We start from the raw sequence: 23,457 nt of genomic DNA on the forward strand, positions 1-23,457 counted from the left end.
AATGTTTAATTGACTGCAAACTTCATTCATATCCTTTTTAAATGTATATATTTCTTATTTTCAAATGTTAATACGAAGGAAAATTAGCCAGGATATGGAGGACCAGACCGGTTTGAGTTATAAAACACCACATTCGTCCTATGAAATCTTTATAGTATAGGTGACTAGACTTTAAGTATTCCTCTTTCTTATTTCAAAAAGTTGGGAGGTATGCAATTGTGTCCCTGAGTCTACGGTAGGGCCCAATTTATACTCCCTCTATAGCCTAGAAACTGCCCTGCCTGGCAAATACCTTTGCGGAAAAGACTCGATTTCCCTCACATGCCTACATAGCAGAGGTTGGAGATTATTATCACAAGCTGATATCATCATTTTTCCTGTGTACTTTGGCAGCCTTGCAGAGCTTTGTGTGGCTAAGTATCGGTAGCAGGTTTTTTGAAGGAACAGAGAGTTATTGTGGCGTCGCGGCGACCGCCCTGGGGAGGGTATCGTGTTCTCACCCCCTCCTCTGACTTCAGAGGTTATCGGCGAGTTCCTGTGAATTCCGGCCCACTGAAGCTCCTAATTATGACGATGTACTTGGATGTAATGAGATCCTGTTTATCTCGCTCGTCCAGCCTTATTGTTTATATTATGTAATTAATCAGCGTGTTCAGACATCGGCGAGCTCTCCGTCTTCGGATTCCCTTCAGAAATGGGAAATAATACTTTCGGCCCCCCTTGTGTGAATGAAAGGGGGATCTGTGACAGCGCAAAATACCCGTGTGACAAGCTCCAGATGGAAGCTGCCATTAGCAAAATGAAAGGCTTAAAAAGCTGTAACAAAAAGAAAACCCTCTAGGACAGGCATTGGCAAACTTGGCCCTCCAGCTGTTGAGGAACTACAAGTCCCACAATGCATTGCAGGAGTCTGACGGCCACAGTCATGACTCATAAAGGCAAATGCATTGTGGGATTTGTAGTTCCTTAACAGCTGGAGGGCCAAGTTTGCCCATGCCTGCTCTAGGAGATACTTACCTCAGGAGGGGGAAGCCTCAGGCTCCCAATGAGGCTTCTCCATCCTCTGTAGCCTGGGGAAAGCCAGCACTGTCTTCCCCAAAACTTCCACAACAAAGCCTGACAATTACTGTGCAGGCTCGGCAATATTTTCCTACCGCGATCCTGCGCAGGCGTACTAGCGGCTCTTCCTTTGGGCTAAGCCGGAAATAGCCGAGCCCGATCAGAGCCCGAGTAGAGCTGATACAATCTGGCTCAGCTATTTCTGCCTTAGCCTGAACGGAGAGCCGCTAGAGCTCCTGCGCAGGATCGCGGTAGGTAAATATTTACCTCGCTGCTGGATTGCCGTAACGGAGGAGAACAGGGGAAGCCTCGTTAGTATCCAGAGACTTGCCCCTCCCGAGGGAAGTATCCCCCGGAGGGTTTTTTTTTTGGTACAGGTTTTCTTTAACCTCTAGGCGACTGTGTCACGCCGATGGGAGTGGATACGGCGCCAGCCCCAAAACCGCCTAACGCCGATCGGTGTAAAGTCCTGGGGGCGTGTTTTGCAGGAGATCACATCTCCACTTGGATGACAAAGCTCTGCTCCACCATTGGTTTCCCAGTGGCAATTGCCGCTAGGAGACTGTTAGAGGGCAAACCCGCCATCTATTTACAATGTACATCGCTGCGATCTACGGCAGCGCTGTACTGGGGACAGCCTTGTGACATGGCTGTCCCCCTGGGAGACACTGGAGTGATTGGCTGTCATAGGCTTATACCTATGACAGCTGATCACAGTGGTTGGCTGTCGGGCTGGGAAAATAAACATTAAAAAATGGTGACATTTATTTAAAAAATAATCAAATAACTATTTATAAAAAAAAAAAAATAAACACTGGGGGGCAATCATTGCCCACCAACAGAGAGCTCTGTTGGTGGGCAGAAAAGAAGGGGGGATCACTTGTGTGCTGAGATGTAAGGCCCTGCAGCGAGCGCTTAAAGCTGCAGTGGCCTATTTTGTTAAAAATAGCCTGGTCTTTAGGGGGGTTTAATCACGTGGACCTTAAGTGGTAAACCTGAAGCGAAAATAAACGTATGATATAATGAATTGCATTGTGTGTAGTACAGCTAAGAAATAGAACGTTAGTAGCAAAGAAAAGAGTCTCATAATTTTATTTTCAGTTATATTGTTTTTTTATAACATATCATCATTTGGTCACAGTTGCAGTTTTAGGCTACATTTCCACTAGCTGCCGCGCGTCCTACGAGACTCATGGCGGCACTTCCTGTAGTGCGAGTATGCAGCCGAATGCCGGAAGCCACGCCATGCATGGTTATGGGATTTTCTGCCGCTTGCGCAAAAACTTTCTGCAATGTCACCCGAATCACTATGGCAAGCGATTTGGACGGCTGCCGCATTATCCCCATGGAAGAGTTTCCCCGCGCGATTTGCCTGCGGGAAAACTCTGCGGATTCAGCCTCTTTTCCGCACTAGTGGAAACGGGCCCTTAAAACCACAGTCTTTTAATCTGGAAAACAAAGTAGAAATAATGGCCCTTTGATCTTTCCTGCAATAAAACCTTATCTCAAGCTGTCTTTCACTGTTTAAGTGCTTCAGAAAACAGGACTGTATTCTTCCCAGTGGGTCTAATGCTGGGAATACACCATACGTTTTTTTCGACAGATAAATGGTTCGATTAAAAATTTCTGACATGTCCAATCTGATTTTCGATCGTTTTTCTGAACAATTTCTCATAGAAGTCAAGGGCAAACCCAGGATTTTCAAGGGGGGGGAGGGGGGGCGGATTCCTGAAAGGATTCCCTCAGCCATGTACAATACAATATAATAATATTGTATGACATCATGCTGGGTACACGTAATGTAATTTCCCGTCTGACTGACAGGATCTGACCTTTATTTCCTAAATGTCCAATCTGCTCCCGATCGACAACGAGATCGATCAGGACTCAGAGCAGTTTGGATACAGATAATAATGAGGACAGCTGGGATTGCTAATGAAGGGTAAAGTAAAGCATTCACACAGCAGGGCACAGGGCTGTGCTCATGGCTCCAGTCAAAAATGGTGCATATGAAAAAATGGCGCACGGTGATGCCGCTGTTTTTTTGCCGCTTATCGTTATTTAACAATAAGCTATAAACCTTATTAAACATTATTTAACGTTTAGCTATAAAACGTTATCAGCCAGATGGCAGAGGCTACAAATATAAATGCCAGGGCTCTGCCACTGAAAGTACTTTCTTACCCTGTGCATGATGCTCCAGGCTGGTGGCTGGCTGGCAGTGGCCGCTGTCTAGTGGTGCTGGAAGTGGTCAGGCAGCCGATCCCGTGTGGGTGACCCAGCACACTGCTGCCTGCGTGGCATTCCGGCTCCTGCTGCTGCACTCTCCTCCTGCCAGCATCATCCTTGCGCTGTGCCAACCAGCCTCATCCCGGGATCTGCTCTTCCTAGACGGCAGAGGTGGCAGGACTAATGTGTCCGCTCTCCACCCGTCCACTCCTCTCTATCCCTCCTGCTGCTGCACTCTCCTCCTGCCAGCATCATCCCCGCAGTGTGCCAACCAGCCTCATCCCAGGATCTGCTCTTCCTAGATGGCAGAGGTGGCAGGACTAACGTGTCTGCTCTCCACCCGTCCACTCCTCTCTCTTCCCTCCTGCTGCTGCACTCTCCTCCTGCCAGCATCATCCCCGCGCTGTACCAACCAGCCTCATCCCAGGATCTGCTCTTCCTAGATGGCAGAGGTGGCAGGACTAACGTGTCTGCTCTCCACCCGTCCACTCCTCTCTCTTCCCTCCTGCTGCTGCACTCTCCTCCTGCCAGCATCATCCCCGCAGTGTGCCAACCAGCCTCATCCCAGGATCTGCTCTTCCTAGATGGCAGAGGTGGCAGGGCTAACGTGTCTGCTCTCCACCTGTCCACTCCTCTCTCTTCCCTCCTGTTGCTGCACTCTCCTCCTGCCAGCATCATCCCCGCGGTGTGCCAACCAGCCTCATCCCAGGATCTGCTCTTCCTAGATGGCAGAGGTGGCAGGACTAACGTGTCCGCTCTCCACCCGTCCACTCCTCTCTCTTCCCTCCTGCTGCTGCACTCTCCTCCTGCCAGCATCATCCCCGCGGTGTGCCAACCAGCCTCATCCCAGGATCTGCTCTTCCTAGATGGCAGAGGTGACAGGGCTAACGTGTCCGCTCTCCACCCGTCCACTCCTCTCTCTTCCACCCTGCTGCTTATTTTGAAACTTGAAAAAGCCACCACATACGAGGAAATTGTGTCAGTGAATGATCCAGCAGCCGAGGAAACACTCCTCACAGTGGGTTAATTAACGTTAAAGACGGTAAAATGATAATTAGCGATATGCCGCTTAACAATTTAACCTTTCAATGAGTTTTTCGTCTGTGCGCCATAATTAAACATTGATATTGCTAAATAACGTTAAGGCTATGTTTTCAATGCAGCGCCATTTTTAAACATCGGCACTATGCGCCATTTTTCTCTGACCCCGTGCTCATACCTGACTCTGTTAAGTTCCCTAGAGCTGCTCCATGATCTGTACACACACTGCTGCTCCATGCTCTGTACACACGCTGCTGCTCCATGCTCTGTACACACACTGCTGCTCCATGCTCTGTACACACACTGCTGCTCCATGCTCTGTACACACACTGCTGCTCCATGCTCTGTACACACGCTGCTGCTCCATGCTCTGTACACACACTGCTGCTCCATGCTCTGTACACGCTGCTGCTCCATGCTCTGTATACACACTGCTGCTCCATGCTCTGTACACACACTGCTGCTCCATGCTCTGTACACACGCTGCTGCTCCATGCTCTGTACACACGCTGCTGCCCCATGCTCTGTACATATGCTGCTGCTCCATGCTCTGTACACACGCTGCTGCTACATACAAAGTCAACTATAGCAGGGAAAGAAAAGGGGCGGTGCTGTTAGCTGCAGGATGCCTGCACATATTCTGGTGTCTAAACTTGTGCCTGTCCCCAGACACTGCACCGCCCTGGTCTGAGGGGGATTCTGAGCAGCTGTAATCCCCCCCCTACCTCCTGCGTTTGCCTATGGAAGTGAATGGAAATTGAAAAGCAAAGATAAGAAAATCGATCGGAAAATCGATCGAAAATAAGATTGGACAGTAAATCGACTGAAAAATCTCATCGTGTATTCCCAGTATTATAGCTCAGAGAAGCTCTTTTGCATAGATAACTGAAGTTTTTTTAACCCTTCCTGTAGCGGAAAACAATAGGAGACTCTTCTTTGCTACTAATGTTCTATACCTTAGCTGTACTACACGTACAATTCGTTATCGCATAAGGTTTTTTTCACTTCAGGTTTGCTTTAAAGGACAATCGAGGTGACATGTGACATGATGAGATAGACCTGTGTACGTACAGTGCCTAGCACACAAATAACTAGGCTGTGTTCTTTTTCTTCTTTCTCTGTCTGAAAGAGATAAAATTCAGGTATGCAAGTGACAGTTTCTGTCCAGGTCGGGACCGGGTCGAACTGGGTCAGACTATAGCATAACCCTCACTGATAAGGATTTACAGCCATAAAACACTTTCCTGGCGGTAAATGGCTTTTGAGAGCAGGATAGCGATAGAAAGGGTCAATAGTTCATAGATTTGAGCTCTGGCATACTTCAATGAATGTGTCATTCAGCAGAGACAAAAACTGTAAAAACTTAAAAACTAGATTGAAATATGAAATAAAACCGTGGGATATCTAAAAAAGTTATTTTTAGGAGACTGAGGATAGATACAATTGTTTTTCTCATCATCTTAATTACACCTTGGATGTCCTTTAAGGCCAGCGAATGAAAATTCCCCACAGAAGTGTGTATCTCTGTGTGTGGGCGTGTGAGTAGGGATCCCTCGTTGCGCATTGTATACTGGCGCCCGCCGCTGCGACTGGCCCTTAGCACCGAGGTAATAAACTACCGTCACTTGGCACATTGACTGTCCTCATAACGCGCTCTGGGAGGACCCAATCTTCACAGCGCAATCATTCCTGGATTAAATCCTTCACCTTGCCGGACCTATATTTATAGTACAAGCCTTCTGGAGAAAATTAGATCAGTAAGTAATTTATCGTGGGAGAGACTTCGACGCCCTCCTTTGTGTTTGCCAAACTCTACATCGCAAAGCAAGCTTCTGCAAAAAAATAAAATAAATTGGGCTTTAAAGACGGTAGCTGTTGGGCCACTGCAAAAAGGCCGTTATCATTTCCAAGGCTCTAGAACGCTCTCTGCAGAGAGGAGAGGGAAAGCCGAAGACACACTTCTCACTCAAGCGCCATGACGGAACAAGTCAAAAATGTCAGCTCCAAGAGGTACCAATGGGGGGTAAGAGTCACAGGACATGGGAGAAACTATCACCCCTGCCATCGCAGGGGGGCCGGGAGGCTTTGAGAGCCCCTCCCCCCTCTCCATAACGGCAAGTGTAGCCAATTAACAAAAAAAAACCTCCCCGCTCGCTCACAGAAACCGTCCCTGCCACCTCCTCCCACCATGCAGAGTAGCGGGAGGATCTCTCATTTTTTGCTGCTTCCAGACGCTGCTTTACCGCATTTGCCATTCGCCAGCTCCCAATCACATGATCCCAATGGGGTTTGGGGACCAAGGGGCCCAATGCTATTATTTTTGCAGGTTATGCCACTGCTCAAGCATATATAATACTGTGTTAAAAACAACTAAAATGAGAAAAGTGGAGGAGGTTTACCTCAAAAGTGACAACTTCATGTAACAAATGACAATATATTATGCAATGCATTTTGTGAGCTCCCAGAGGCATTAGACCTGGGGGAGTAGGCCCGGTACCTGCTTGGGACCCACGGTGGTTATGGAGTGGGGGGGGGGGCTTATTATTCATATTATTCCCCCTCCCTGGAATACACAGGCCCACACCAGAGCAGGAATTGTTGTAGCCATACTTGTTATGGGTGGGTGGAGTCAAGGCTGTTTCTGGCCATTTTGGCGCCCCAGGCCAGGCACCTTTTGCCTCCCTGCCCCAATAACATGATCAGGAAGATCATAACCTACATCACTTAGTTTTGTGGGCACCAATAAGTAATTGATAGTTTACATAGAAATAATGTTGTTTCACAAAATAAGTATGTAAATGATACACACATTATTAACAGGCCATATACATACATCTCACTGGCCCAAACACACTAAATCCATATATCAAACCTTTAAAATAATGTTTGCTTTTGTTTTTTTGGAGGGTTGGAGGTTTGTATCCACTTTATTAACATTACACTGATTATGTACTGCCTGGGTCTTTATAGGTTGGAGTATTGTCCTGGAAAGCCAACAGTCGAAACAGCGGTGTTCATTCAGGTGCTAGGTGCAGGGGGGTAAGGGGGGACTTGTGGGTGTGTGTGTGTGTGTCTGCATCATTGCCACTGTTCAGACTACAAGGGGGCGGGCCCAGACTGAACTCTTTGAGAAGATTGTGGCTTACAACACAGGCAGTCTGTTGTGCAGGAAGTTGCCAGTGCCTGGGCTCCTGGCCAGTTTAAGTTATTTTTGTGACATCAGCTAATTATGGATCTTGTAAAACAGATAAAAAAGAGTGTCTACACAAATCTAGGAGCACATTTGTGCTTGGACTGCTGCTGTGGTTATTTTCACCTTTGTGGTGGGACTTTATATGAATATAGCTACTGCAACTACTTTTTTAGTTTGCTCTCGTTTTATTGCCCACTTTTATTCCTTTTCCTAGTTTCCCTTCAGGCCGTGCTAGCGCGGGTCCCTAAACATTTCCGCCCGCGTACTTTGTGATTTACAGTCGAATAAAACGTTTTGAAGCATTTTCTTGCTGGAGCGCTGGGTGATTTGGAGGAATAAATTCTTTAAAGTGGATACTTTAGCAGAATGAAAAGATTTTCTCTTGTGTGACTCAGGAAGTTACGGCACGCGCCGCATAAAATAACTTTTCCCAAATATTGATGTAAAACTTTGCCAGGTAAATATCTCTCAAATGGGTGATTCAGCCCTGCATTACATATAAACGTAGATTATAGCGGCTTTTATGTGGAAAACTCAGCGATCAGTCCTCATTTAGTAAAGCGAGGCCTAAAAAGCAAACGGGATGAACCTTTTACTGATCTGACAAAAAACTGCGATCTGATTGGGTACAATTGTGAGTATAAAAAGTGTATAGAAAGAGAGTGCTGGTCCGTTTCATTGGTCAAATGTGCATTTTACTGCTTGCTTCCTCTCCTCTCTAGATTCAGCAAGTAGGTGGGACAAGTGTGACGATAAGAACAATAGACGTCAGGCAGGCTACATTTCCCAGCATCCCTGAATGATATCAGAAACCATGTGAAGAGGCGGGGCTTGAAGTTAGCAGGAAGTAGGAAGTGAGACCTCAGCCTGAGAGGTCTTAAATCTGTGTAGATAGGTACACCGTTGTACAGGAGTCACATGACACCACCTAAAGGGTCGGCACAGCGAATGCACAAATGACTCTGAGTGCATTCTTCTCCTGCTCACCCCACTAGCAGGGCCGGATTTAGGCCAAGGCTTACTAGGTCATGGCCTAGGGCACCACAGGAGCAAGGGCACCAAACCAGCAGGCTAAACTGGTGCAGCATTTGCAAACTTGCAAATGTTGCAATGCAGAGAGATTGGGTGAATGCCTGACTGCAGTACTCTGCTGCTAGCCGCCTGTGCAGCAGCCACCTTGCTCTCTGTGTACGTTTGTATTGTGGCCGGCGGCTATGGACTTGGGCAGCATTGGAGACAGTAAGGAAGCTTCTGCACTAGACACGAGCTGATGGCTGCTGCGGTGTGCAGGGGAGCTGGCTACCTATACTGAAGGGGGTGGGAAAAGGAGGGATTAAGGGAGTCATCTGGCTACCTATACTGGAGGGAAAGGGGGGAGGGGTCATCTGGCTACCTATACTGAAGGAGGGCGGCTAGTGACAGTGACTTTGGGCGGTAAAGTACGAATCCGGCCCTGCCCACCAGCTGGAAGCGGTTTTGTCATTCGCAGTGTGTTGTCCCTTCTCCTCCCTCAGGAGGCTGCCATCTTCATTCCCTTATAAACAATGCCAGTTGCCTGGCTGTCACGCTGTGCTTTTGGTTTTAGTTGTGTTGGAGCCATACACCTGCAACAAGCATGCAGCAAGCGGAGTTACACAAGAGTCACTGCATCTGCACTGCTGCTCATTCTGGGCCAGTGACTTACAGTATTAGAGGCGGAGCATCAGCACAGAAGTCAGGCAACTGGCATTGTTTATTATTAGAAAATGAAGATGGCAGCCTCCATATTCCCCTCACTTCAGGTTCCCTTTAAATTTATGTGCATGTCAGTGTAAGTAGCATATCACTAAGAAACTCTAATGCTGAGCTGGGTTCTGTGAAGGACATCACTATAGTCCTTGAAGTTACAATACGGAACCAGATTTCTGGGAAGGCCACAAAGGCCCGGGTCTTGGGCGCTCACTGACCAGGGGGGGTGGCTAAACATGGAGGAAAGCTTCCTGCATGTGGAAGAGGAGGCTGCAAATGGAAAAGGGGGTCAGCAAATGGAGCAACACATGGAAGAGGGAAGCCGCAGGGCTGTTTTCATGGATAGTATAGATGGAAGAGGGGGCTGCACATGGTATGGGATAGTGGCTACAGCAATGTAAGGGAATCCACAAGAAAACTGGCCTAGAGGCGTAAAAAAGTATAAATATGGCCTTGCTGAGCAGCAGGTGTTTCTTTACGAGCCTTCTTCAGCCTATCACACATAGCATCACTATTTTATTAGGGATCCAAACAGTAGGTTAGATGCGTAAAATTCCAGGGAGACATTTATCAAGCATTATTGCAACAGACTCAGGTAATCCTTATTTTGAGTAAATCCTGCTTCATTGTGTTCATATCAAAGTACTGGTGTTTTTGTTTTACTTTTGTGACCTCCAGGATCCCAGACAGAAAACTGATTTATTGTGATTGTCCTGCAGGCATTCGCAACAGATTTTTGTCGTAAGAGCAACATGTTCTAGGGTTCTAGGTATGCCTCTGATCATATCGGTACTGTAGCTACTACCCCCCATATATCATGTGCCATAAAAGTACTAAACTATTGCACCAAAGTGTGCCACTTGACTTTGATCAGTGCGTTGTCATGTTTCTGCAGACCAGCACACCTCGTCCTTCGGACACTGTCCCAAGCAAGTCTTGTCCAGAGGTATCTGTGGACCATCTATCACCTGAGCAGGTACAGTGAGATAAAAATGTGTGTGTAACGCTGGCTGAGTAAACACGACACACCTGCTATATCATTTAACAAATGTCTGAGAAATGTACAGCATACACTGCAGTCCACGGCCCTTTTCTAACTGCACGAGTCACAAGATAAACAGAAGAACATGAGACGGTTAAAGCGAACCTGTGAGGTGTGCATTGGCTTAATTTAGATACCTACCTTGGTAGGGAAGCCTCTAGATCCTATAGAGGCTTCCACCGTCTGCAACAGCCAGGCCGATCCAGTACTGGGAGCCCGGAAGAGTTACCTTTCTGCGCCTGTACAATAGCACCACCACCACCACCAAAAGACGAGCCCGATCGGGTCCGTGCTACTGTGCAAGCAGCTCGTGGGTGCGCAGTAGTATGAGTACGATCTGGCCCAGCTTTTTCTGAAGAAAACCAAGCAGACATGCACAAGCTGTCAACAAGCTTTCTTTCGTGGCGTCCCAGTGCTTGAAAGGCGTGCAGAGGAGATGGGGATCCAGAGGCTTCACCCTCCCAAGGTGAGTACCTTATAGTGGTACTTTTTTTTAAATCAGGAAAAATATCACCTAGGAGAAAAAGTGAATTGAATAAGGGCCAGGGTGTCTGCCACATATCCACCACATAACTAGCAGTGATGTGAACTGCTAAAGACTATACAAAATGACGTGATGATGTGTTCTCTAGATCGGCAAGCTGTACAGCGAGCTGGACCTGGTTAGGATGAATATGAAGGTCATGTCAGCCATATTGCTGGAGAACTACCCGGGACATGAGATACCAGGAGACATGGAGCTCTTGCAGGTAATGGACTTCTCGATTATACTTGATGATATGTAAGGTATTGATCTACAGCGTGTCTACTAACGATTCAATACAACAATGTCTACTAACAAGTTTACTTCAAATTGTGCACTTTATGGTTAGTCATGGTCATGTCTAGGAGAACTTATGGAGAAGCATGTGATTTGTTTTAGCATCTGATTCACTTTACACCAACAACTGCATCTCCACAGATCCATCTGTACAGGTTCTGAAGGTTGCAATGGGGATGAGTCAGTGGGACAGCTTTCTTCCCGGTGCAGCCGCAACAACTTGGAACCTAACGCCAAGACTATGGAGATGATAAGTGAGAGACTTTAGGAGAACCTTCCCTCCCCCCCCCCCCATGCCCTTTCCCTAACCATAATAAACAGATCTAGAGTGACCCAAGTAGAGTCATTCAAATTTCTTGGGTCCATAATCTCCAGCATCTTACAATGGGGCAACAATACTGTCACTATCATCAAGAAAGTGCAACAGAGGGTGTACCACCTACGGCAGCTGGCCTACCACAAAAATGAATGGTGCAGTTCTATACTGGGATCATTGAATCCATCATGACATCAACTATGATTGTCTGGTATGGCTCAGGCTCTGTAAGAGAAAAGGTGAGACTGCAGCCCATCATCCGATCAGCAGAAAGAATAGTTGGCTGTAGCTTACCTTCCCTGCCTCTGACTCCTCTTACCCTGCTCACTCCATCTTCCAACTTATGCCTTCAGCAGGCCTGGTTCTAGACTTTTTCCTGCCTGAGGCAAACTTGTGACTTTATTTCTCTCTCTTCCTTCTCTCTGTTCTCCCATGGTCTCCTTCTTGCCTCCCACCTTCCCCCAGCTCTTCTTTTCTCTACTCTGCAGCTCCCACTCTCTCTTTCCATGACTTCCTCTGTTATATCCTCTTCCTCTCATTTTTCTTCTATCCGTCTTCACCCTTTGTGGTTTTCTCACCTTTGTCTTGCTCTTCCTTTCCTTTTCCTCTCTTATTGTTCTGCCTCCGTATTTTCTTCCTCTTCACCTTCCACTTTCTCCTTATTCATCTCTACAACTTTCCTTCTCTCTCTTTCCTCCCCAGTTTTTTCTCTCTTGCCTTTTCCTTGTTTGCTTTCCCACTTCTCCTCTTCCTCTCCTCTTCTATTCTTCGAAGCAGGGAAAAGGGGTGCCCAAGGCGCTGTGGAAAGAAGGGTGCCACCATAGGCAGCAATGAGCGTACTGCGCAGGCCCAGTATGGTCTGTGGCAGTGCAGTACGCTCCTAGTGACATCAGCGGGAGCGAGGACACGGCAACGCAGGCGCAGTGATTTTAGTCTGAAATTCCAGAAGTGAACCTGAGGCGGGGCCGGAGCATTGGTGAGTGGCTGCGCGGGCACAGGATGTCTGCGGGGACCCATTAGAAGCCCCGGGTAAGTTCAACTCATTTTCCTCTGACCACCCCACAGTATTCCTTTAAGTAGTAGAATATCAGTAGTTTTACCAATATCCTACTAGCAGCAATATCCGGTGCCTTTTTTTACATATACACCTTTTCTGCCTCTCTTCATGGTTTCTCCGTTTCCTCGGACTCCTATCATTCTTTGTCGCCCTCTCCTTTTCTATCTCTCTCTTCTTTCTCTTGCACTCCACACCCTCTCCCTTTCATGGACCTTCTATCCTTCCTGTCCTCTCTCTCTCCTCTCCCCTTTACCTATCTGTTTCCTTCTCTGCTTTATATCTCCCTCTGTGGCGCACACAGCTTCTCTCCAGTGACTGCTAACTATCCACTAACAATGTACATTTCATACTGCGCCTTATTAAAAGCGAGCTCCTGGCCTGGCGGTGCCTCCTGTCTCCGCACACAGGGTGTAGATCAATGGCGGTTTTACTGCTTCCTCAGCTTTTAACACGGTCCCTCTACCTGGCTGTGCCTGCAGGCGCTACAAATGAGGAGGCAGCCCGGGAATCCATATCCCCAGATTATATCTACAGGAGCTGCATTGTCAGCAGAGGAGTCATCGCACTCGGCTGTCACTTCAGATTCACATTGCGACCGGTGATCTTCCGCAGCATAAAGTCATGTGTGTGTCGGCGGCGTGTCACTCATTAGTGCCTGACGCTTGTTGTTGCTGCTTTGACAGGAGTTGCAGAAAGTGTGTCAGGAGATGCAGGCCCGGATCCTCAAGCTCCTGGAGACGGTACAGAACGAGGAGGTCATTATCGAGCTGGTGCAAGTCAATGACGATCTCAACAATCTCTTCCTGAGATACAAAAGGTAAACATCAGCTTCCATTAACGATCACCCGCCTCCATGTAATGGAGAGGGAAAACCAACAAATGTATCATCTGCCTGCATAACATTAAAAGAAGCTTTCCACATCCACTAAAGAAAAAAGTAATATTTTCAAAGTCAACCGGTGACAGGAGGAAGCCATCCAGTGTCAGGAGGAAGCCATTCAGTGTCAGAAGAAAGTCACTTAGTGTCAGGAGGAAGTCACTTAGCGTCAGAAGGAAGCCATCCAGCATCAGGAGGAAGTCACTTAATGTCAGGAGGAAGTCATTCAGTGTCTGGAGGAAGTTATTTAGTATCATTAGGAAGCCATCCAGTGTCAGGTGGAAGTCAGTGTCGGGAGGAAGTCATTCAGTGTCAGAAGGAAGTCACTTAGTGTCAGGAGGAAGCCATTCAGTGTCAGGAGGAAGTCACTTAGAGTCAGGAGGAAGCCTTTCAGTGTCCGGAGGAAGTCACTTAGCAGTTTATTCATTTACAATAGCACGCTCAAGCAGCGTGGGTTAATACATGTGTGCGCATGCCAACAGTCCTGTAGGGTAGCGTGCACTCTTAAGTAACATGCGACCATTCCTACTTCCACATGATGTGATGGTAGTGCGACCGTGATACATAACATAGTAACAGCCACGCTAGTAACGGGATGGCATTATCATTACATCATACGTAAGTACAAACGATCGCGCGTAGGTTAAGAGCACATGCTATGCTGACAGGACCACGCATAGCGTACACTGGCATGTATTAACCCACGCTGCATGAGCGCAGTACATTTAGTGAACCAACTCCTTAGTGTCAGGAGGAAGCCATTCAGTTTCAGGAGTAAGTCATTCAGTGTCAGAAGTCAACCAGAGTCAGGAGAAAGTCAATTTAGTGTTAGGAAGAAGTCATCCAGTCTCAGAAGGAAGTCATCCAGTGTCAGGAGGAAGTCATTCAGTGTCAGAAGGCAACCAGTGTCAGGAGGAAGTCATCCGGTGTCAGAAGGAAGTTGATCATAGTCAGGAGGAAGTCATTCAGTGTCAGAAGAATGTCATCCAGGAGGAAGTCACGCAGTGTCAGGAGGATGTCAGTCAGTGTCAGGAGGAAGTAATCCAGCTTCAGGAGAAATTCATCCAGTGTCAGGTGGAAGTCATTCAGTGGTTGTGAACACAGTTTGAACTCTTACAACAACTGACCTCTAGTATATTGGGATGGGGTACCCCTATATTTCAGGTACATAAAGATCGTGAAGCGCAATACCAATATTTTGGAAGTAATTCAGTGTCAGGAGGAAGTTATCTATTGTCAGGCGGAAGTCATTCAGTGTCAGAAGTCAACCATTGTCAGGAGGAAGTCATCCAGTGTCAGGAGTAAATTATTCAATGTCAGGAGGAAGATAATTAGTGTCAAAAATAAGTCATCCAGTGTCAAGAGGAAGTCATTCAGGGTCAGGAGGAAGTTAACCAGTGTTTGGAGGAAGGCCTTCCAATTTAACTTCTCAAGCATGCCTGTTGTTCCTGTGATCCTATGCAGAGATGGGCAATGAGATCCTAAAAATTGCAGCTCATATGCAAACCTCATGTCTGCTGTACACAGCTTTGCATTTGCACAATCAAAATGAACAGAAAGTGCATGACTAAACATGAAAGAGACACTGAAGCGAGAATAATTCTCACTTCAGAGCTGATAGTTAGCAGGGGCACGTGTGGCCCTGCTAAAACGCCGCTATCGCGCGGCTAAACGGGGGTCCCTTCACCCCCAACCTTCCCCCCCCCCTGCAAAATCAACACTCAACAAATTGGTCGTAGATTTTGCTGCTCCTAGAGGCTGCAGCCCTGCCTCTAGTCGCGTCTATCAGCGGCGCATCGCGGGGGAGGGGCGGGGAAGAGGCGGAGATACGTGCTGACAGACGCGCGTGGGGCAGGGCTGCGGCAGTTAGCCCTGCCTCAATCTGGAAGAGATCCCCGGCTGCACAGAGGGGATTTGTGAGGTAAGGGACCCCCGTTTAGCGGCGCAATAGCGGCGGTTTAGCAGGGGCACACATGCCCCTGCTAACTATGAGCTCTGAAGCGAGATTTATTCTCGCTTCAGAGTCTCTTGAAGCGCTGCTCGACAAAGCCATATATTAGTAAGTAAAGAAATATTGTAAAAGAAATAAGCACATTTTTTTATATATTATCTTTTTATTCAATTTTAAAGCAAATTAGATAATATACAAACATATATAGTATATATATCAGCCATAAACAGAATATAATACCAATATCTGGATAAACAAGAATATGCAAATAAACCTGTCACACAAAGAGACAAATAAGAACAAAAGAAACACAATATAATTTCAACCTGTCGCAGCCTAGCCGTCACTCAAATGAAATGGGATTATTAATATCAAGTAGGAGAAGGAAGGGAAACACATTCCAATAATATAGAATATCTGAATAACATCAAACAATACTGCCATATTCCTGTATAGTCCACCAAACTTCCCAAGGTCGCCAAATGTCATTACATTTATCTAATGAATCATTCAGGCGAGCTGTACGTTCTTCCATTCGCCTTACCGCCAGAATTTCATTGATCAGAGCCTCTTTAGTTGGCGGAGTTCGAGAACGCCACAGTGCAGCATTCCAACATTTAGCAGTATTGAGGATAATGCCGTGAGTTTACTAGCTAGTCGCGATTGTTTAGGAAAGGGGTACCCCCAATAACATCTTTAAAGGGACTCCGAGCAGTGCAAAAACTATGGAAAGATGCATATCATTTTAAAGCTCTCTTTCTCCTCTTTCGAATGATATATAAACCGCCACCCTACGCCTTTTAGTTTTCGCTATTTTCGCGATTGAAATTGCCGTGGCCGCGATTTCGATCGCGAAAATAGAGAAAACTAAAAGGCGTAGGGCGACAATTTAGGGGTCGTCAGAAAGAGGAGAAAGAGAAATGATAACCATCTTTCCATGGTTGCATTGTATTACACTGGGTGACTTTTTCTCAAAGTCAGCAGCTCCATTTAGCAGAAAAAGTCGCCCTGTGTAATACAATGTAACTATGGAAAGATGGATATCATTTTAAAGCTCTCTTTCTCCTCTTTCTGACGATCCCTAAATCGTCGCCCTACGCCTTTTAGTTTTCTCTATTTTCGCGATCGAAGTCGCAGCCGCTGCAATTTCAATCGCGAAAATAGCAAAAACTAAAAGGCGTAGGGCGGCGATTTTTATATCATTGGAAAGAGGAGAAAGAGAGCTTTAAAATGATATGCATCTTTCCATAGTTTTTGCACTGCTCGGAGTCCCTTTAAAGGTCTACGTTCTAATTGTGTTTCCCATATTTTACTGAAAATGTCTTTCATTCTATTCCAGAAAGGGATTATGCGAATGCACTCTCAAAAGATATCATATATAGTACCTCGTGCTTCAGAAATAAGCAATTTTAATCATGTTATATTCACTACAGTTCCTCTTTAATAGGCACCTTTAGGCGTGGTTCTTATTAAGCTGTAGTCAAATCAGGGCCGGGCCGAGGCATAGGCTGGAGAGGCTCCAGCCTCAGGGCGCAGTGTAGGAGGGGGCGCACAATTCATTCAGCTGTCATTCCTAATTGTGTTTGAAGCAGAAAGAAATAAGAAAAGGGGATACATGGCAGATATTAAGGTGTTGGGGAGGTTGTGGGCCCTGTGGCGCCTCTTAGTCTAATAGCAATCAGTGTGTGATGGCTGGGGTGGCAGGGATGGAGGGGCACACTTTGGTGTCTCAGCCTTGGGTGCTGGAGGACCTTGTCCCGCCTCTGAGTCAAATCATAGGAGAGGACACAGGACTGTCTGCTCTGAACAGGCCATTTTGAATGTGCCGCATTATGAACCAAGACTTAGGGGAAAACAAAAATACATTTGCCAGTAGGTTTGTGGGAAGTGGGAGGAGAACTTTATAAACATGGAAACTATGCAGATAATAACCTGGCCAGGAACTTAACCTGAGACTTGAGAGCTCCAAGGTAGGGGTGCTCGGATACCACTTTTCACTATCTGGAACTAATTTGGATCCGGATACCCAGGTATCCGATCCGGGTCAGATATCAGAGTTCAACATTTTCCAATCCGGATCCGAATGGGATATCCGACCCCAGTATCTGGAATATCCGTCCGGATTCGGATATCTGGATAGAAAAAACGGAAGTGCCCTTTAAATTGCTTTAAAAAGGGTTTTAGGGTATATGAGGCATGTATCATCATTATTTTGCAGAGGGGAGCACTAATTGATGATGTGGGGACTTAAAATCCCCCCCCCCGCCCCAAAAAAACGGCTGTCAATTAACATTAGGCTTAGGTTCCAGACAGCGGTTGGGCAGCCCACATTGTGTCCAAAGTGCAACGGCACAACTGGGACATGACAGTTTTCAGCCAAGACACCTCCAAAAAATGACGCAGCAATTGTGTTTTGGGTTAAATATAGGTGGTATCAGTGGCCTGTGGCACACTGGCATGGCAGCAGGAGCAGGACAATGCAGCAGCAGCAGGTGTAGCGTGTGCCAGGAGCATTCTGGAAGTGGCAATTGGCATTTAGCACGTGTCACGTGTGCCAGGAGCATGCCGGAAGTGGCAATTGGCACTTAGCACGTGTCACGTGGTACTTGGCACGTTCCACTTGGCACGTGTCACGTGGCATTTGCCATGTGTCACATGACATGTGCCAAGTGACACGTGCCAAGTGCCACATGCCAAGTGACACGTGCCAAGTGACATGTGCCAAGTGCCACGTGGCAAGTGTCGAGTGACAGTCAGACAGCAGAGGAGAAGACACTAGTGCACACTAACTGTCACACTGGCACTGCTCACAGCACAGCAGTTCTGTAGAAAGCTAACACAGTGGTACTACTACTCTAACAACTACTAGCACACTGACTGCAATACTACAGTACTAACTACACAATAACAGTAATCCTATCCCCTAATCCCTAAACTAACCTATACCTAAGGCTAATAGCTGGCCAGCAGACAGCAGCTGGCCTGGTCTGTGCACAGCACACACACAGACACATATCAGCTGTCTGCACCACACACTCTGACTGTCACACAAATTACATCAAGCTAATTAATGGTTTAACAATAGTGTAGTGATAGTGAAGGGGTTAAGCACTGAACAGCTTTCTGTTTATCAATGCTAGGCCAGTAGCACTGGAGCACACACTCTAACTGTCACACTATGACATCAATCAAGCTAATTAACGATTTAACAATAGTGTAGTGATAGTGAAGGGGTTAATCACTGAACAGCTTATCACTGTGTACAGCCCTAGGCTAGCAGCACTGGAGTACACACTCTAACTGTCACACTAGTCTATGACATCAATCAAGCTAATTAACGATTTAACAATACTGTAGTGATAGTAGTGAAGGGGTTAATCACTGAGCAGCTTTAGGTTTATCACTGTGTACAGCCCTTTGTAGGCCACCAGCACTGGAGCATGTCTCTCGGTGTGCATTCAGCAAGACGCTCTGTCTCATCATGGCAGCCCTCCTTATTATACAGGGGGGCTGGCCAATGTTCCTTTCTGTGATTGGGTGCCAGGGCTTAGGCTGGGAGGCCATTGATTGGCTCAATGAGGTCAGGTGGGGCTGGCCAAGGTTCCCCTCTGTGATTGGTTGCTAGGGCTTCTGCTGGGAGCCCTCTTATTGGCTCCAGGATGTCCTCTCCTTAGTTACAGTATTTGGGATCCTGATACCCGCAAAATCCATGGATATCTGCGGTATGCGCCCAAATATCCGCAGATAGCTATCCGGATTTGGGCCCAGGTATCCGGAATCTGAATCCGGTCGGATAGTTGAAAAAAGTTTGGATATCTGGGTTACCCGGATATCCGGAATCCGGATGAGCACCACTGCTCCAAGGCAAGGGAGCTAACAGCTTATTATAGACTGTACTGCACTGTAAAAGGTACGCTTGTATCAGTAGCCTCATACTGGCAGGTTGCAGGGGGAAAACGAAACTGGACACCCTACACTATGGCAAATAGTGGAGGAGAGTGGTGAGGCTAGCAGAGCAGTGCTAAACCAGTCATCACTAGCCCTGCTGCACATTTATTTTTGGAGTGGTGGGGCGGGCCAGAGGTACTGCCTCTAACTGTGAAGCATGAGATCTGAGTTTGACCTCTGTTTCAGAGAAAAAAGGGGGGGGGGGGCATTAAAAAGTAAATGACAATCAAGTTGTCTGTGGCTATTATCTTATCAAGTTGATAAGTTATTATTCAAATGGTTTATGCAAATACAGGCAGCTTGATGATGGACCACTCGAATGTCAGCTCGGCTTCATTGCATCCATTTTCCAGCTGCATACATTTGTTTAAAAATTTGCATAATTCTGCGTAATCTCTGAAATATTTAGATCTCATTGACCATCTTTAGGTTGTGTACACACATCCAATCTCGACTGGCCAATTGTGCCACTTCCTTTTAGTCCAACAGATTTTGAATAGTATGAAGAGATTGTGTTGGCAAACTCTTATACTACATGGAGGTGGTAAAATTGGCCAATAATTGGCCAATTTAAATTGGATGAGTGTATGCACTCTTAGAAGAACCAAGTTTAGCTATGTGATTATAGCCCTATGTGGGTATTGCAGTGGCTGGATAGTTAAGGGCTCTGCCTCTGACACAGGAGACCAGGGTTCAAATCTTAGCTCTGCCTGTTCAGTAGCCAGCACCTATTCAGTAGGAAACCTTGGGCAAGACTCCCTAACACTGCTACTGCCTATAGAGCGCACCCTGGTGTCTGCAGCTCTGGCGCTTTGTGTCCACCAGGAGAAAAGCGCAATATAAATGTTCTGTGTTTGATACATCATATTATTTTATGATACAGATAATGTTTTATTTCAGGTTTTCACGCACTAGGGTAAGCCAAACGGCGGATACTGTGAGACGAGATGAAACAGTAACGGTAAGAGGATGAAGATAAAAAACTGATTTTGAATATATTAATATAATACATGGTAACATTTTATATATACAGAGGGGCTTCAGCACACAACAAGAAAACAGTGACAGGGGCTCTTGGTTACGCTTTAACGCGCTTAACCTCACCAACTGCGCCAAAGTGTACCCAGTCTGGTGAGCCCCGTCACTGTCTTCCTGTTGTGTGCTGCAGCACATATATATATATATGTGTGTGTGTGTGTGTGTGTGTGTGTATACATAAAATCGTGTGTGTGTCACCACCACTGGAAAACTCCTTGACCAGACTACCTCAGAAGATGTGTTCTGGGGGTCTGACGCGCCCCCCCACAAGATGCCATAAGCTCTCAGGGAGGGGAGTGAGCCTCCATCATCACATCATCAGGCGCCTGTGGGCATGTACCTACAGTGCCTTATTGTAAATCCGGCCCTGCTTACGCCCTCTTTCTTTGACTTTCAGGCTAACACCAATCAGCCTTCGGCACCTACCAGTGAACTGATTGAACTTAGCCTTGAGCCCTTACCCAGCGTACAGAACCACATCAACGGGTACCCTCCTGCTACCGCCACTGCCAACGTGCTGCCACCCTCTGTGCCAGCGATTACTCCACAACAAGCCCGTATTTCAGGTATGTGTTGGGTTTTATGGTCCATTTGCAAGTCGTTGTGTGCTAAAAACTCCTGCTGCCAAAAAAGTCATTAGGACCAGTTCAAATAGATCCGTATGGAAGGAAATGATTTATGAGACCCGTTAAGCAAGAGGAAACCAAACACAACAGGATTACGGCCTGAGAGGCAAAATAAATAAATGTAGGCATACACTATGTGAGTTTTTATAGATTATACATTCAGGTATTAACCACTTCACCGCCTGGGTACAGTATATCTACGCTCCTCTGGACTTCAGTTCCCCGCCCGGAGCGTAGATATACACACCCCCTGCCGCTGCCCGCGCTCTCGCACGTGCTAATGTGGGCAAATCTGACTATCTAAAGGGGAGAGGCACACCTGGCTAGCTAAAAAACAAACATTTGTACATTTGGCTCCACCCATGACTACGCCCACATTGTGTTGCATAGCCACACCCATTTTTTGTCCTTAGGGGGCTTAAAAACTGTCTTTGTCCCCAGGCACTGAAAACCCTAGCTACGCCCCAGTGGGACGTTTTATCATTTAAACATTGATCTGACAATTGAAGGAAGCAAACAGAGAGCCCACTATAGTGTAGTCTGTATACTCAATGGTTATTTAAAAATGCGAAGAATGAAATACACCTTAAACTTTAAGGCCTAAAGGCAACCACTGTATGAACAGGCGGGACGAACAAACCTCAGAAGCAGTGTAACTCCTTCCTGTGAGCGGCGATATACACAGAGCAGCCCAGCGGGGCGTGAGGGAACATCGCCTGGAGCGCCTATGGTGAGTCATTGCAAATACCCCTCTGCCGCTGCCGGACACTTCTTTAATGGAGGGTGGAGCACGGAGGTGGACCTGAGGTGAGGGAGGGAGGAGTCTAGCCCCCTCGCCGCAGCTGAGTCCCAGTGTACCGCTGCTCTACCCCTCCTTCACTGCGCCCCTACCTCACAGTGCCCTGGGCAGCTGCACGCCCTGCCCGCCCCTCGAAGCAGGGCAGCTGGAAGCACATGGCGACGCCCCTCCACCAAGGGTAGACAATAAATACTGGTATAATCGATAAAATAGAGGTGCCAACAAGTGCAGACTCGGTGCCTCTGTGACACAAACTAATGGCCCAAAAAATCAACAAACTGATCAGATCTAAATGATCTGATCGATCCAAAAAAACAGATCAAGCTCATTTATCTGATCGAATTGGTGGTTAGCAGGTTTTCAGCCGTTAGCGGACATGATCATCTGAAATGAACGATCCTCCATGGGAATGTATCATTAACCTCCCTGAGCTCGGGCTATGCCGCGCAGGAGGATTTCTCAGGCTCTGTTAGGGCGATTCGCCCCATTCAAAGTGCTGTGCGCGCAGCCAGCACTTTGCTAGCCGCGCGCACAGCTCAATCGCCGCCGCTGTGCGGCGATCGCCCGCACGCAGCGGCGGAAGAGGGGCCCCCCCCCCACCAGAGCCCTGCGCTGCCCGGACCAATGAGTTCCGGGCAGCGCTATGGGCTGGATCGTGTGCGCCTGACGTCAGGACATCAGCTGACGTCCATGACGTCATGCCGATCGTCGCCATGGCGACAGGAGAAGCCAAACAGGGGAACGCGTTATATACGCGCTCCCCTGTTTGCTATTGATGGCGGCGACGATCGCACTAGAGGGACACATGCGCCCTCTAGTGGTGTTTCATGTAGCTACCACTCTGGTAGCTTTACATGAAACAAAAAAAAATTAAAAAAAAAGGATTTTTGCCCATTTGGCAAAATAAATTAACCGCCAGGGAGGTTAATAGCCACTTTAAGGCCCTATTTACACATTGAGTTGTGTCGTGTTGCATCCCATTTGCCAAATTAGGACACAATGCGACAACTCAGCGCAATGCATTACGTGTAAATAGGGCCTTAAGTTGTGCCTTTTCTTTGAAAAACTTTTTTTTTTTTTTTTAATTAAAATCTTTTTATGCAGAATAGGTCCAGAATGATAGTCCTAGTCTCTGTTCTAAAAGATTAGCAACAGCATAATTACCTGTAAGGAAAAACATTTATTTGTTACAGCTGATGCAAATCCTGCAATAAATCTGCAGCATGTCTACTTCCTGCTTTCATTGAAGCAGGCATAGGGTTAACATCCTGTGTTTACAAATTATCTTCTCTGCCGAGGCTGCCAAGATTCCTGAGCTGACACGGCTTGAGAGATCAAATTACAGCTTGTAAATGGTCACAGATAAGAGCGGATTAGACAGGCTGCACTCTCTAAATACATACAGGGTGCATTTCTCTCTGTTTTCCTTCTGTCCTGCGCAAGAGTTCAGGTCCACTTTAAATGTATGTAAAAAAAAACATATATTACATGCATATAAAAATATGTTGCCTGCATAGAGACTTTAAATAAGGTAATAGTACTACTTTAGTGGTAACAGAGGGTTAGGTCTTCTGCACGCCTCTTCCTGCTAGGACTCTATTCCCCGCGGTGCGCACATTGCTATTGATCAGTCTGGATGAGCGCTCAGGCAGAATGACCTCATTGCGAATGCACACACCTATCGGGCTTTGTGCCTTTTGCTGAGTATCTGCTCCGTAAACAAGGTTCAGGGG

At 46.9% G+C, this 23,457-nt stretch overlaps 1 protein-coding gene across 3 annotated transcripts in view; it reads left to right on the forward strand.

Annotated features, from left to right (window-relative positions):
- Window positions 1-23,457, forward strand: part of TOM1L1 (target of myb1 like 1 membrane trafficking protein) — a 136,165-nt gene that overhangs the window by 85,592 nt on the left and 27,116 nt on the right. For all 3 annotated transcript variants that reach the window (XM_068262551.1, XM_068262553.1, XM_068262552.1), the window contains 5 exons: window positions 10,146-10,226; window positions 10,925-11,041; window positions 13,169-13,302; window positions 20,162-20,222; window positions 20,697-20,865. In XM_068262551.1, the coding sequence (XP_068118652.1) occupies window positions 10,146-10,226; window positions 10,925-11,041; window positions 13,169-13,302; window positions 20,162-20,222; window positions 20,697-20,865 (562 nt within the window). The remainder of the gene's footprint in view (window positions 1-10,145; window positions 10,227-10,924; window positions 11,042-13,168; window positions 13,303-20,161; window positions 20,223-20,696; window positions 20,866-23,457) is intronic.

This window comes from Hyperolius riggenbachi, chromosome 12 (assembly GCF_040937935.1).
Source record: "Hyperolius riggenbachi isolate aHypRig1 chromosome 12, aHypRig1.pri, whole genome shotgun sequence".
In the NCBI taxonomy this organism is placed as follows: domain Eukaryota; kingdom Metazoa; phylum Chordata; class Amphibia; order Anura; family Hyperoliidae; genus Hyperolius; species Hyperolius riggenbachi.